Consider the following 14289-nt stretch of genomic DNA (forward strand, 5'->3'; position numbering starts at 1 on the left):
TTTCTGTTGTTAGCTAATTTTTGTGGAATGGAATGATGTTTGATACTTAAATCATAATGTCCTTCAACAAATTATCCTACAAACTGTTTTTGATGACAAGATTAAAACAACAATATAAATTGACTATGATCCTATTTATGTAGCTCCAAAATTTACTGATCTTGACTTAAATATTTGTGTTGGGGAAACAATGAATATAGAAGATGAAAGTATTGATGCAGTGATTGAGAAATTTGAAGAGAATACTTGGGATAAAATATATCCTAAGAATGATGGGGTTATGTTGGACTTTCTGCAGGAGAAATATAACATAAATAAGGAAGTCATGTTGTGCCTTCGACGTGGTTTCGTGTTTGCTAAAGAAAGAAGGTTAAAGGAGTTGAATGAAAAACTAGTTTCATGTAAGGGACTATGAAATCGAAGAAAGAAATATGAATGCAAGAACCTATTTTCCTGAAAGAGAAAAAACACCACTTCTCTTTGTAATCAACTAATAGGACAATGGCTCAGGGCATATAAACAATTTTGCAGCAGGCAACCATGTATAACACAATTATACATGTCAATTTAATTATATTTTATCATCGTATTATAATTTTATTTTGTAAAATAACTGTACAAATAATTTAATAGTAATGATATTATTTTGGTCTGAAATTATAAGTTGTTTTGCTATTAAATGAAATTATAAGCTGTTTTGCTGATAAATAAACGTCGATAAACATAAGTTGTTTTACAATTGAATAAAACAATCACATTTCTTTATTTATCATAGTATTGATTTAGTATGTAACACATAAACAAATTTGAATAAAGAAAGATTATATTGACTCATTTTTGAATCCGAAGTTTCACTTAAATTGTTCTCAGTCAAATTACACCACTTAGATGCAACAAAAGTATTTTTTTTTTAAATCAAAAATTTGAATTCGAGTGATTTACGGATTTCTCCTAAGAAATGAAATTTCAGACAAAAAGAGTATTTCTTTTATTCTCTATTTTCATGTCACAATTAAAAAATCTCAAATTTATTTTTCTTATATAAATTAACTACTAATACATTAATAAAATTGTGTAAAATGAACTAAACGATTTATAATGTGTGATATTTAATTATAATGTTTTTTTTTTATGCGGACTACATATGATAACTCAAATTAAATTACAGATTTAAAGGTGGTTGGTTTAAAACAAAGTCCAAAGACTTCAATTATGATTTAACTCATTCTCTTTAAAGGTGTACTAGTGTAATGTAATATATTTTTTTTCTTTGCTTGTTTGTGCATGCTATTGTTTTTAATTTTTGTTTAATTCCTAGATTGTGCGTGCACACTTTGTGCTAATTTGGTGAACAGTTATTAATCTATTTAATATTTTGGTTGATTTAGAAAAAAGAGTATATTTAATTAGATATTATGCAAAAGTATTTTGATGAAATAATTCAAAATTGATCATTTAAAAAATAAATGTTACAATATTTGGGATTTATAATTAAAAGAAAAAAAGAAAATGCGCCAACAATGTAAAATAATTTTATACTATCAATCAATCAGATGCGTGTATCCTACCAAGTCACATTTTTAATTTAAAAAAATACTGATATAACATGTCAGAATATTAGAATTCTATTGTATAATAGTGTAAAATTAATTTACACTATCAGTACACTAGCTTTAACCTCTTGTATCTTAATAAGCCTCTTAATTAATAAGTGTTGAACAACGTGCTACAGCTCATACATCAGATTCATCATATGCTGTTAAAATATCATTATCTGTATTATATCGAATCCACATACTTCTCAACAGTATAATTTTTAATATCAAATCTTAAGAAAAAAAATTCATTATCTGTACTATATCGAATCCACATATTTCTCAATGAAGAGTGCTATGCATACACTTTAAATTGTACACCGTATGTTACACCTGGTAAAATACAACAAGGATAAATATTCATTTGCATTGGAAAAAATAAAAAAATAATTATTTAATAAAATAAAAAAAAACCAAACCTTATGAAATACGGTGTAGTTGTCAAGTTTTGGTGTAACAATATCAATTCTCGTTTCTCAATAGTATCACTTTTTAATATCAAATTTTAAGAAAGAATCATACAAACTTAATAAATTATGTAGGTTCATTCTACTGTTGACCTGGTGGGATCTATTCTCTTGCCGGAAAAACTTCATTAATTTTTTATATCTAATACTAGTGAATACATTATAAAGAAAAACATGTTATTGACTTATAAAAATATTTGTGTGTCGATAAACGAAATGATAAATATCACTTAAAAAATCATACACACATAGTAAATAAATTTAGATTAAAAAATATATTATTTATAACAATGCTAATATTGTTGATTTTGAGTTAAATCTCACTGATAAAAATAAAGTAGTGTAATATTGAGTCAAATAGTATATAGTACAAATAAATCTTGCAATATATTTTAGATTCTTAAAATATTTTTTAGTACTTAAAAATAAATCTTAAAATATGAATCATGATACGGTTATTTAAGCCTATTATTGTCTATTAAATCAACTTTAAGCATTGTTAATGGCTTAAACAAAGAATAAGAACATAACACTCAATTTAAAAACCATTTTTTTAAAATTTTAAAATTACTATTAATTACAATAATAAAACAATCATTTTATAATGTTAGTCAATTTAATTGATAAAATTGTCTAGATATGATCAGGGTTGGTGGTGCCTACACATATAAGCCACTCCCCATGGCGCCTATGATTAAAAAAATTATACAATTGTGCCACACCCTTGGCTATGTGCAAGCTCAAAATGGGCTGCCATGTGGGGTGACGCAAATGCCTCTTTGTATTTTTTTAATTTTGTTTTTATATAAAATTAAATATTAAATAACTAATTAGAAATACAAATATATATATATATATATATATATATATATATATATATATATATATATATATATTAATAATAAAAAATGCATTACAAGTTATTTAAAAAAATATTACAAATATTCTAATGTCTATTGACACCGTAACGACCGTCAATTCCGCACCTAGGCGCTACCTAATTTTGTTGGGGTAGTTGTCAACCCCTACCCCTTTGAGGTTCTTGTTGTGTTGGGTAGGTAGGTCTTGGAATAACCCCTCCATGTGCTCGTTGTCCATGTACTCTTCGATCCTACTATCAAAGAGTCGGTTCCCCATGCCCTCAAAATTTTGTCGTGGTGGTGGGGGTGGTGGAGTAGCCATATATGGTTGGTAGCAACTGACATTTGAATTGCCTTGATAAAAAGGCATTGTTGGTTGGGATGTGGTGTAGCCATATTGTTGTTGTTGGGAGCTACGATAAAAGAAACAAGTGACGGTAATGAGGGCCTGTCGAGACAAGAATACATGGTTCTTCTAGAAGAAGGGTGGTGCGACTGCGGAAAGTTTCAAGCCTTTCGCATGTCTTGCTCCCATGTTATAGCAGCATGTTCTTATATGCACCGAGATGTCTTAGCACTCTTATCTACCATTTACATGACGGACACCTTGCTCGGAGTATACAACAATGCATTTCTAGTGATGGCAAAGGAGGATTACTGGCCTGCATATCAGGGGGAGGTAGTTTGGCATAATGACAACATGCGGCGAAAGAAAAAGGGTCGACCCAACAGCACGCGTATCATAACCGAAATGGATGATCATGAAAAAATGGTAAGAAAGTGTAACATAAGTCGTCAAGTCAGGCGCAATAAAAATAATTGTCCTAATCATGGAGCAACCTCCACCAACCAATAATTGTATGTCATGTATTTGTATTTGTACTATCTTTTGTGAAATCAACTAGACTTCATTTATTCCTGATACATATTGGTGTTACAACTGAACAGACACAAACAAAGATTAAACAACAACTCAAACAACGCCTAAACAACAACAACACAAACAAAGCTTAACAACAAACACATACGTAAATTAACTACATTAAAACAACTACAGTTTTACGCTATCACAACCATCAAAACGATGTCATCTGTGTCATGCATCATGGTAATGACATCAACGTCGTTCTTAACTTCAACCCATCAACGTTCGATTTTTCCTGTGATAATTGATGTCCTCGTCTGCCTCTGAATTTGTCTAATGCTTTCACCAGCTTCGTACTCCCCGTCTAACCAACATAACAACGACCTCTTCAGATGGTCCATGGAATGAATGTTCCAAAATCTCATTTTAATCGGAGGTTTCACAACTGAGAAAAAGACATGATCATCTTTCTTAAAAATCGGCAAGGTTGCCATGACAAAAAAAATTAGAGAGAAAGTGAAGAAAAGATGTGGAAAATGAAGGAAGGTTGGAGGTATATTTATAGAAAATCCCTAACACATAAGAGTCACCCCATATAGCTCCTATGTACAAAATATGTACATAGGTGCCACAAAGGAGAAACCCTAATTTTGGCTACACATAGGCGGCGGCGCATCCATTCAAAAAATATCACTTTGGAGCCATGGGAGTGGCGCCTATGTGTAGGACTCCTCCCAAACTGGTTACCCAGATAATTTATTTCAAAATGTGATTTTTTTGGTATTTTTTTTAAACATTGTTGATTTTTGATCTACAAAAGCAATTGATTACAAGTGTAACTTTAAATTTACAAGATCTGATTTTATCTTAGTTAAAGTTTGAAATTTTTTTAATAAGTAAACAAAATGATAAAAATTATTTTTTGACGGAAAAAGATTAATTCATTTCATTAATAACAATATTCTGAATACATGTTGGAATTTCAAGGAAATTATGAAAACTAGCAAAAGATGGAGCCACCCGCGCCAGAGCATGAGCCACTTCATTAGCTTGTCTTCTAACGAACTTAACATGAGAGTTCCTAAATAAAAGAGCCATCAACCGATTACACTCGCCAGTAATAGCACCAAAGTCCGAATCATTTGGTTTCGGATTAGTCACATTATCCACAACGCGCTTTGCGTCCAACTCGAAATCCATATTGTCAAAACCCAGCTCATGAACCCACTTTAAGGTTTTAAAAAGACCAAGAGCTTCCCCAATAGCAACATCCGTACAAGGCGAAAACCAATCAGTTCGGGCTACAATAAACTGACTTGCATGATCTCTAACGCAAGCACCGATACCCACTTTGTTATGTGAAAAGGATGTGTCAATATTACACTTGAGTCTGCCTCTCGAAGGTTTTGCCCATCTGATGATAGTGACCGGGGGTTCGATACTTCTATTATTTGGGTTAAGCTGCTGAGCCTCCCTCCATCCTGTCAACAACTGAAGGGCACGTGAACATTATAATTCAAAGACTTGAAACTCTAATGATAATATTCAATCTAATAATATTAATATCAATGACCTTTATTCGTTAAGATAGAATTTACATATAGACAAATGTGAAATTCAAATGATCAAACTAGCATATAAAAAATTACTAAGAATCTCAATTAAATCTCAATACAAATAAAAAACTTTACTCACAATATATATTCCCAAAACTTCTTTCATTTCCTAACTCTTTCTCTTGCTTTCTCTCACTCTCCTTCAAAAATGAAGTTCCAAGAGAAAGACCATCTCTATGGAAACAACTACAACAAAAAACAAATGATCCCAAAACTAATCTTAACAGCAATCTTTGTCACAATTCTTGTTCTTGTCACCCCTTTATCTTATCCTTTCTTTGGTTCATCATTACTCTTGATGATGAACAAGTCAAAGCAATTACCATCATCATCATCTTCTTCAAACATTGAACAAGAAACTTTACCTTCAACATCATTGAAAACTTGTGACATATTTAGTGGTGAATGGGTTCCAAATCCAAAAGCACCATATTACACAAACAAAACATGTTGGGCAATCCATGAACATCAAAATTGTATGAAATATGGAAGGCCAGATTCTGATTTCATGAAGTGGAGATGGAAACCAAATGAGTGTGAATTGCCTATTTTCAATCCTTTTCAGTTTCTTGAAATTGTTAGAGGAAAATCTATGGCTTTTGTTGGAGATTCTGTTGGGAGAAATCACATGCAGTCTTTGATTTGTCTTCTATCAAGGGTAAGTTTCATTTCAACATTTCTTCAATTTTTTTTTGCAAAATTTTATTTAAAGTAAATTATCATCATTTTCTATCATAGTTGCTTTGGATTCAAGTGATTTGGCATGTGAATGTGTATAAAATAAATATATTACTAATTCAATAAATTTAGAAAGAGAATATTTAGTTTTATAATAGTTGTTGAAGAGTGTATGACATTTATTATTTGGCTAAAATACCCTTAATTTTAGGGTTTATTTAATGTAAATTTGACTTTAGAAAACATGTTTGTAGTTTACTCCATCCATTAATAATTATAAACTCTCTTTAAAGAATTTTTTTTCTTTGTAAATAAAATTCTATGCAATTTATTAAGTGTGTTAACTTTTTTCTGTTAAATATATATTTTTATTAGTATTATTAATTTATTTTAAAATATGAAAAGGTAAACTTGTACATATTAACATAGCACACATTAAAGTTACTAAGTACTTTTTTTAATACATGCACACATAGCATTAAATAAATTTAATTTTGTAAACTTTACATTTTAAAATTAATTTAGTCACACAAATATTTAAAAATTAATTATTTCCACATAATTTAGTTACAACTTTACTAATAAAATATTATATCAACAAAACAAATATAAATTATTTTTAGCATTGGATTGTTAACAAATTATTTAAAATATAAAATGAAAATATAAGATTGATTGATTCTTTGAGTAGAAGAATTTTATCCTCTATATTTATTATTTGTCAATTTTTTTCTTAAATAAGAAAATAATAATGGCACAAAAAGTGGAATCTTTGCACGCTTTGAAACTCTGGCAATGACATTCAGTGTCCTCCATATGTCCCTAACTAGGCCACATGAACACACACTCTAAAGCAACTGTTTATTTATCTTATTCAAATAAATTCACTTCTTGCTTTTTTCCACTATAGAATTACCTTTAAAATAGTATTTATAATTAATTAATGCATCCATAGTTGAAGCTAGCTTCTCACTCATAAAATATAGTACCTTCACAAATCACAACACTAGTCCAATTTCAATAAAAAAATGTATTTAAGCTAGTATAATATGATATAATTAAATATTATATAAATGATGTTTGCATAATAAAGCTATTTAAAATAGCTATATGCATTTGTTTATGCATTTTGTCTTTTATTCATTTTAATGGTAGTTGATATTTTATTGATTATTATATTTATAGAGATTGTACTTATGCAACATCATATTCAATGATAAAGTCTTTTTCTGACTCAAATAATAAAGTTATCTTGAAAGTGAAATAGTTGTCAATATGTAATGTAACCAAAACAAGATGATGCTAACATGTGGTTTGACAATTCAACTAATTTAATTATTTCTTTTGGGCTTAACTTCTTGTTTTCATGCCAACATTAAATAATTGCCACATGTTATTATTTTAATATTATTCAAAGGATTTAGCTTTTTTTTATAATTGAAGAAATTTTTGTATACATTAATTCTATATTTCTTATTGTCTTTAATATAAATATTGATTGATAAGTATTAATTGTTAAATCTTTATACCATTTAACTTTTATAGGTGGAATGGCCCATTGATGTATCATACACAAAAGATGACTATTTCATGAGATGGAAATATCCAAGTTACAATTTCACCATGGCTGTTTATTGGACACCATTTCTTGTCAAAACAAAACAAGAAAATTCTGATGGGCCAACACACACTGGTCTCTACAATATTTATCTTGATGAGTTTGATGAAAAATGGACATCAGAAATTGAAGATTTTGACTATGTCATAATCAATGGAGGACATTGGTTTCAGAAGCCAATGGTTTTCTATGAGAAAGGAAAAATTGTTGGATGCCATTATTGTCTCTTAGAAAATGTGACTGATTTAACAATGTATTATGGCTATAGAAAGGCTTTTAGGACTGCATTTAAAGCCTTAAATAGTTTAGAAAATTTTAAGGGTGTGACATTTCTTAGGACATTTGCACCCTCTCATTTTGAGAATGGTCTATGGAATCAAGGTGGGAACTGTGTGAGGAGTAAGCCATTTAAGAGTAATGAAGCTAGTTTAGAGGGGACTAATATGGAGTTATATATGATTCAATTGGAGGAGTATAAAATTTCCCAAAAAAGGGCAAAAAGAAATGGTTTGAAATTCAGATTGCTTGATACTACACAATCGATGTTATTGCGACCAGACGGGCATCCAAGTAGGTATGGACATTTGCCGGGAGAGAATGTGACGTTGTATAACGATTGTGTTCATTGGTGTTTGCCAGGACCGATTGACACATGGAATGATTTTTTGCTTGAAATGTTGAAGATGGAGATTGTTAAGTCAAAGGGAGAGAGACGTCGAATAGATTCATAATTAGATAGATTATAAATGTTATTTATGTGCCGTTTATATTTTTTATAAACTACGATTGCCATATTTATTGGATTTTGTGGAGATAAGTTTTGTTATTTTGTAATAAAATTAATAAATTTGAAGATTTTTAGTGGCTAATGTTAGTTCTCTATTTTGTTGATTGACATTAATTTTAGTAAAACAAATATAGCAACAATATGTTAAATAGGATGTGTTAGCTTGCTAAAAAGAACAGGTTGAACAAGAAGTCCTATTTTATGAATAAACATGTTTAGATAAAATATTTCATCATCTGGAGCAACATGTCGGACAAGATGTCCTATGCAGAGTCATTCGACATCGTGACTGTTTGGGCTAGGCTGTTGGATCAGTTTAAGATTTAACAGATGATATTTTGGGAATATTATGCAGTCCTATGTGGCGTTGATTGTAAAATTCTGGAAGATTCAAGTCAGAATCAAGAAGAATATGCACTTTCTAATTATGGAGATAAATTAGGAAGGTTATGATTGAAGACCTATTTTTATGCAGAAGTTTTTACAGATTTGTAGCAGCTGGTATGCTGTGATTAAAAGCCTAAATCCAGTTGGAAAAAAGATTATAAATAGAATTATTTGTAACCTAAAATAGTACGGGTCCAAGATGTAGAAGCATTAGGGCTTAGTCACTGTGCCACTCTCTAGGAGAGTTGGTTTGTGTGATCCATTCGGGTTGTGAGTTGGACTATGTTATATAGTTGTAAGTCTCTATTATTGTTCTCCTCAGAGCTGTGAAGCAAGAGTGAGTATTGTTCTTGATCAAAGCTTTTAAGAAAGATCAACTATTTGTTGATTAAGGGAGTCTTAATCATGTATTGTTTGTAATTGAAGATTGTGCTAAAGGGCCGTCAATATCTGTGACTAGGGTAGTTATTGTGAGACATCATTGCGGTGATTGGAAGTGAGAGAGGTTTCTCTTATCTAGGAATTTCTTAGGTAGAAGTTGCACGGGGTATGGATTAAGTGAGAAGTCAGTAAATCGGAGGTTGTTTGCATAGTGCTTTGAATTGATACTACTAATAGTGGATTCCCTTCTTGGCTTGGTAGCCCCCAGAATAAGTGTGTTGTACACCGAACTGGGTTAACAATTCTGGTGTGTTGTTTACTTTTCAGTATTGTTTGATTATGTACCTTGCCATTATTGTTTGTTCGGATTCAGATGTTTCGACATGTCATAGGACATCTGAAGTCTGATATACCAGAATTTTAGCTAAAATATTTGTTAAGATCACCCTAGAATGTCATATTTATTGGATTTTGTGAAGATAAGTTTTGTTATTTTGTAATAAATTAAAAAAGTTGAAGATTTCTTATCAAACTCTTACCTATATTTATCAAAAAAAAGTTAATGATTTCAATAAAACATTTCTTTATGATGAATAAAGAAAACTTTAATAAATATTTTAGGGTATCAATGTTAGGTGAATAGTTAATTAGTGAGAGCCACCAGTTGATTGGTTTCAATAACTATTAAGATAATTTCAAAAAGAAAAAGTAAATTATTAATAAATTTAACACCAATAACTAATCTAATCATCTTTTTAAATTACATAAAGTCATTAATGTAAGTAAAAATAACACAGATTGTTAATGAAATTAATATCACTAATTAATTTATTCAACTTTATTAATTTTCGTAATTTTAATATCATTATTAATTTAGTTTGAATTATATATCCCCTGTATACAATTGTAAAGTAAAGACTAACTCTTTAAATTGAGAAACAATACAATAAACAATAAAGCTTTACCTTCAATAATTTAATATTAATTCTTTAATACAGAGAGAATCACAATATACAACAAATTTTTTACTTAAAATGTGTATTCTTAAAATATACTCAAACTCATGAAAGAGATCATAGTTTTATTTTACACGAACAATATAAATATTTAAACTCATTTTTACAACCAAATATTTCTCCTAAAATTTAAGGAATTGAATACTCAAACATATATCAATAGCAGGGCGGTTCCAGCCAATATATATTGATGGGGTTAAGTATAAAAAAAAAATATGAATTAAACTATATCGAAAATAATAAATAATGTTATTTAAAACAATATATTTATAATGAAAATAGTCTCATTAATATGAGGGATTAACAAATATAATGATATTGTTTTAAAAATTAAACTAGACTGACCATTCTAATTGAGAATTGGAAGGGTCATTGGTCTGATTTGATTGCTCGATCGGATAAATTATTAAATCAATTAGAGCTAGTTAGAACCAATCAAAACTAATAAAAATTGGTGAATCAAAAATTTTGAAAAATCGACTAATTAAATACTTTTTTTCTCTGACAAAATGAAGTCGTTTTGATAATTTTTTGAAAAAATTAAAATTAAAATATAAGTACAAATTATTTATTTTAGAATAACTTTTTCTTTTTAAAATTAAATTTATTAAACACTCCACTTATTTTGTTATTTAATTTATTTTTTAATGAGACTTTCTCAAAATTTATTTTGATTTTGTGTTTTATATTATTGAGAGAAGATGAACATGTATGCATTGATGGAGAAAAAAATGACAGGTAGATGTTGTCAATAAGCAATCTATTCATGAAACAAAATGTTGTCTATAATTAATATTTTATCAAGTTCATACAGTAATTGTCATTGCTAAGAAAAAAATAAGTAAGACTTTGGTGTGGTTATAGCCCCAGTAAGCCTAAACGTAGGTCCGTCCATGCAGGCAATTAGAAATCTTTCTCGTAAAGATTAGGTTATATCTCAAACTATCAGAACTACTATCAAATCAGAACTCACCAAGATAAGACCAAAAAACATAATCACTACCATTCTCATAATCAAGACAAGCACTCAATATGATATTGGTTGACGCAAATGATAGATTTTTGAAGTCAGACAAAGAAAGTACATAAGTCCACATCTTCTCTATCTATAAATCATTTTCAAGCCAAAAAAACTTTTCCCCTCCACTTCTTTCACAGTTGTTGAAATACCATTAAAGATAATATCATAATGAGACCTCCTAATGTACTAGACAACAACATGTCAACCCAAAGAGAGAAAATTTGAAGAGAAGTCTATGATCACTAGGAAGAACCACCTACCAACCAAATCACTAAAAAATCATATACCAAACTGTCAAAGCTAAGTCATAAATGACAAAAAGATGGGGAAATGACTCAACCAAACCCCGAAACATGGGACAAGAGATCCCATTAGAATCAACAATCACCACTCGATTGAACATGTTCACTCTAAAAGGGAGTCTATCATGCAAAAGCTTCTAAGGAAATAACACTACCTTAGATGGACCTAGTTGACCAAAATGAAAAGGAGTGTCAAGTTTTCAACCAGATTAAAGGGTAAAGAAGAGATAAGAAGGTCTAAATGAGCATGGTAATTAAAGGCACGAGAAAAAAATATCATTTCTTGTATGATTCAAATATCACTTAGCTTTTTCCTGATAAAGAGTAGAACCATGAAACATATAAGGAAAGTTATTAACCACCGGTGACTCACAGAGAAAGAATGGTCTCCTCTACCTAAGATACTAAATAGGGTTATCATCTTCAATCCTTCACTACACCCTAAATAAACCTTATTTTAACCTTAACAAGCTTCTTCTAAACATTCAAAGACATCTTCAAAAAGAGATAGAAAGAAGGTGGGAATAAAATTAAGCATTGAGTTAAGAAGAGCCACTTGACCACCCAAGCTAACAAATTTGTGCTTCTGAAAATGAAGTCTTTTAGTCAGCGAATTGACTAAAGGGTTCCAAATAGCTTTAAGCCTAGGATTAACCCTCAGTGACAAACTTAGGTACTTAAACGAGAGGGTTTCAATCTGACATTGCAGGAAGTCACCCACATAGGAGATATAGGCTTCTCCATTACCAGTTCGGGTCTAGCAACTAACACTTTAGCTACCAACTTATAGAACGAATCGACCAGAGAAATTGGTCTAAAATCATCCAACTGGGTAGGAGAGCTAACTTTAGGGATCAAAGTCACAAAATAGGATGCAAAACTACGCGGTAGAGATGCAAAGCAGTGAAACGAATCAAACATGATCACCATATCTTCTCTTACTAAATTCCATAATCTTTTTAGAAAGAAGAAATTGAAACCATTCGGACGTGTGCTTTTACTACCCTCACACTGAGACACAATAAAATCTAACTCGTGGATTCTGAAAGGTACCGTCAAAGACCTATTATTATTTTTCAAAAAAGAACATAAAACAACACTGTCAAAAAGAGGTCAGTCGGCATTTGGTTCTTTAAAATGATTGGAGAAAAACTTAACAACCTCTTACTTAATTTCAGATACCCTTTAATCCAACCTTTTTTATTAAGGGCTGAGATAATATTCCTTCTACCTCTACTTTACTTTTAATAAAGGCATGGAAAAATTCAGAATTAAAATCATTTTTCCTTAGCCACATGGACCTAAACCTTTTGTACAATTGAGAATCTAATACAATGACCAAATACTCGCAATCTAGTCTCAATCTCTCATCGAATAAGATCTTATTATCAAATACCGCATACACATTGTCCACCACCTCTTTTTTTGTGTGACCAAAACAAACTTAACTTCTTTCATTCATAAGGATAGAATCGATACAACGAGGAATACTGTTAACATGACTATGTCGAGGCCAAGAATTGGCCGCCTTTGTAAGACAATGGGCAACCATATTCGCTTGACGCTGAACGAACTCAACCTTAAAGTTCGTGAAATTACAAAGTAAAGATATAATAGAACGAATAATAAAATTAAATTGAGAACCACCAATGTAATTAGATTGAATAGCTTGGACAACTTGTAGAGAATCACCCTCGAAAATAACATTGTCAAGATGAAGGGTTAAAGCACTTTGGATAGCTTTCTTTAACGCCAACGCTTCCGCTTCAAGGATAGAAAACGAATCAACATCCCAAGCAACACCTGCTTTAACAAAATTCCCCAAATTATCTCGGATACACCAACCTCTATTAGTAGTTCCTTGATTACGGTTAAAACCCGCATCAACGTTACATTTAAACCATCCGAAAGGGGGGGGGGGAATCCAAGAAAGAGTGGAAGGAAGAGACGCCTCTCCAACCTGGGGATTTTGAGCCAACCACCACTCTTGCCACCTCTTTTAAGGAGTAAAAAAAGTCAGAATTATCAAATACCCGTTTATTTCAAACTTTTAAGATTGATTTTAATACTTTTAATTTCTCTAATAAAACAAAAGATTTTTAACCATAGATTTCAATACAGGACGAATGAACTACCTCCGAAAAGTTAGAATGATATAGTCCACTAGTATTCACTCAAAAAGATATTAACCATGTCTCTTTATATCAAATCCTATAAATTAAAAAAATTGGTTAAATTAATTTGCGATGTTAAGTTTATTAATAATTTGCATTGCTTTTTTCTTCTTGAAATTATCTTTATGAGAATTTCTTTGCCAACCTCCCAACTCTCTAGCCCACCCCTGGTGAAAAACCCAAACTACCCCTGACTTCGGAAGTTCATTTCCGAAATGCAAGAAAAATGTGTTTTCGGAGATGCATCTCCGAAAACGCCTTTTTTTTAAAAAAAATTGTCTTGTTTCGGAAGTTCATTTCCGAAAACAGCATTTCGGAAATGAACTTCCGAAATAATGCGCGTTTTGCAGATTAAGCAAAACAGCCCCCTCCCCCTAATCATTTACCCTAATCATCATCAAACACTTCCAAAGGAGAAATCTCTGCAAAAAATCTACAAAAGCAAGTGTGAAGTAGCCAAACTCTTCTTCCAAACTCAACCAAACTCATCATCAAACACTAATTGGTAAGTTTATCATTGTT

General features: G+C 30.6%; 2 protein-coding genes across 2 annotated transcripts; one reads left to right on the forward strand and one right to left on the reverse strand.

Annotated features, from left to right (window-relative positions):
• Nucleotides 1-4717: 4717 nt before the first annotated feature.
• LOC131652897 (uncharacterized) lies at nt 4718-5622 on the reverse strand. The gene is made up of 2 exons (XM_058922887.1): nt 5483-5622; nt 4718-5278 (listed from the first exon to the last, which is right to left on the reverse strand). The coding sequence occupies exons 1-2, from the start codon at nt 5507-5509 to the stop codon at nt 4724-4726; spliced, it is 582 nt and encodes a 193-aa protein (XP_058778870.1). The 5' UTR covers nt 5510-5622; the 3' UTR covers nt 4718-4723.
• Nucleotides 5471-8568, forward strand: LOC131652896 (protein trichome birefringence-like 19). The gene is made up of 2 exons (XM_058922886.1): nt 5471-6061; nt 7627-8568. Exons 1-2 carry the CDS (start codon nt 5552-5554, stop codon nt 8428-8430), a joined length of 1314 nt encoding a protein of 437 aa, XP_058778869.1. The 5' UTR covers nt 5471-5551; the 3' UTR covers nt 8431-8568.
• The last annotated feature ends 5721 nt before the right edge of the window (nt 8569-14289 follow it).

The sequence above is a fragment of the Vicia villosa genome, linkage group LG2 (genome assembly GCF_029867415.1).
Source record: "Vicia villosa cultivar HV-30 ecotype Madison, WI linkage group LG2, Vvil1.0, whole genome shotgun sequence".
Classification (NCBI taxonomy): domain Eukaryota; kingdom Viridiplantae; phylum Streptophyta; class Magnoliopsida; order Fabales; family Fabaceae; genus Vicia; species Vicia villosa.

Excerpts from the sequence above, each read along its gene's own strand:
- LOC131652896 (XM_058922886.1), top strand. The coding sequence starts at position 5,552 with ATGAAGTTCCAAGAGAAAGACCATCTCTATGGAAACAACTACAACAAA. Across the intron at positions 6,062-7,626 it reads TGATTTGTCTTCTATCAAGG|GTGGAATGGCCCATTGATGT; the intron begins GTAAGTTTCATT and ends TAACTTTTATAG.
- LOC131652897 (XM_058922887.1), bottom strand. The coding sequence starts at position 5,509 with ATGAAAGAAGTTTTGGGAATATATATT. Across the intron at positions 5,279-5,482 it reads AAGTTTTGGGAATATATATT|TTGTTGACAGGATGGAGGGA; the intron begins GTGAGTAAAGTT and ends CGTGCCCTTCAG.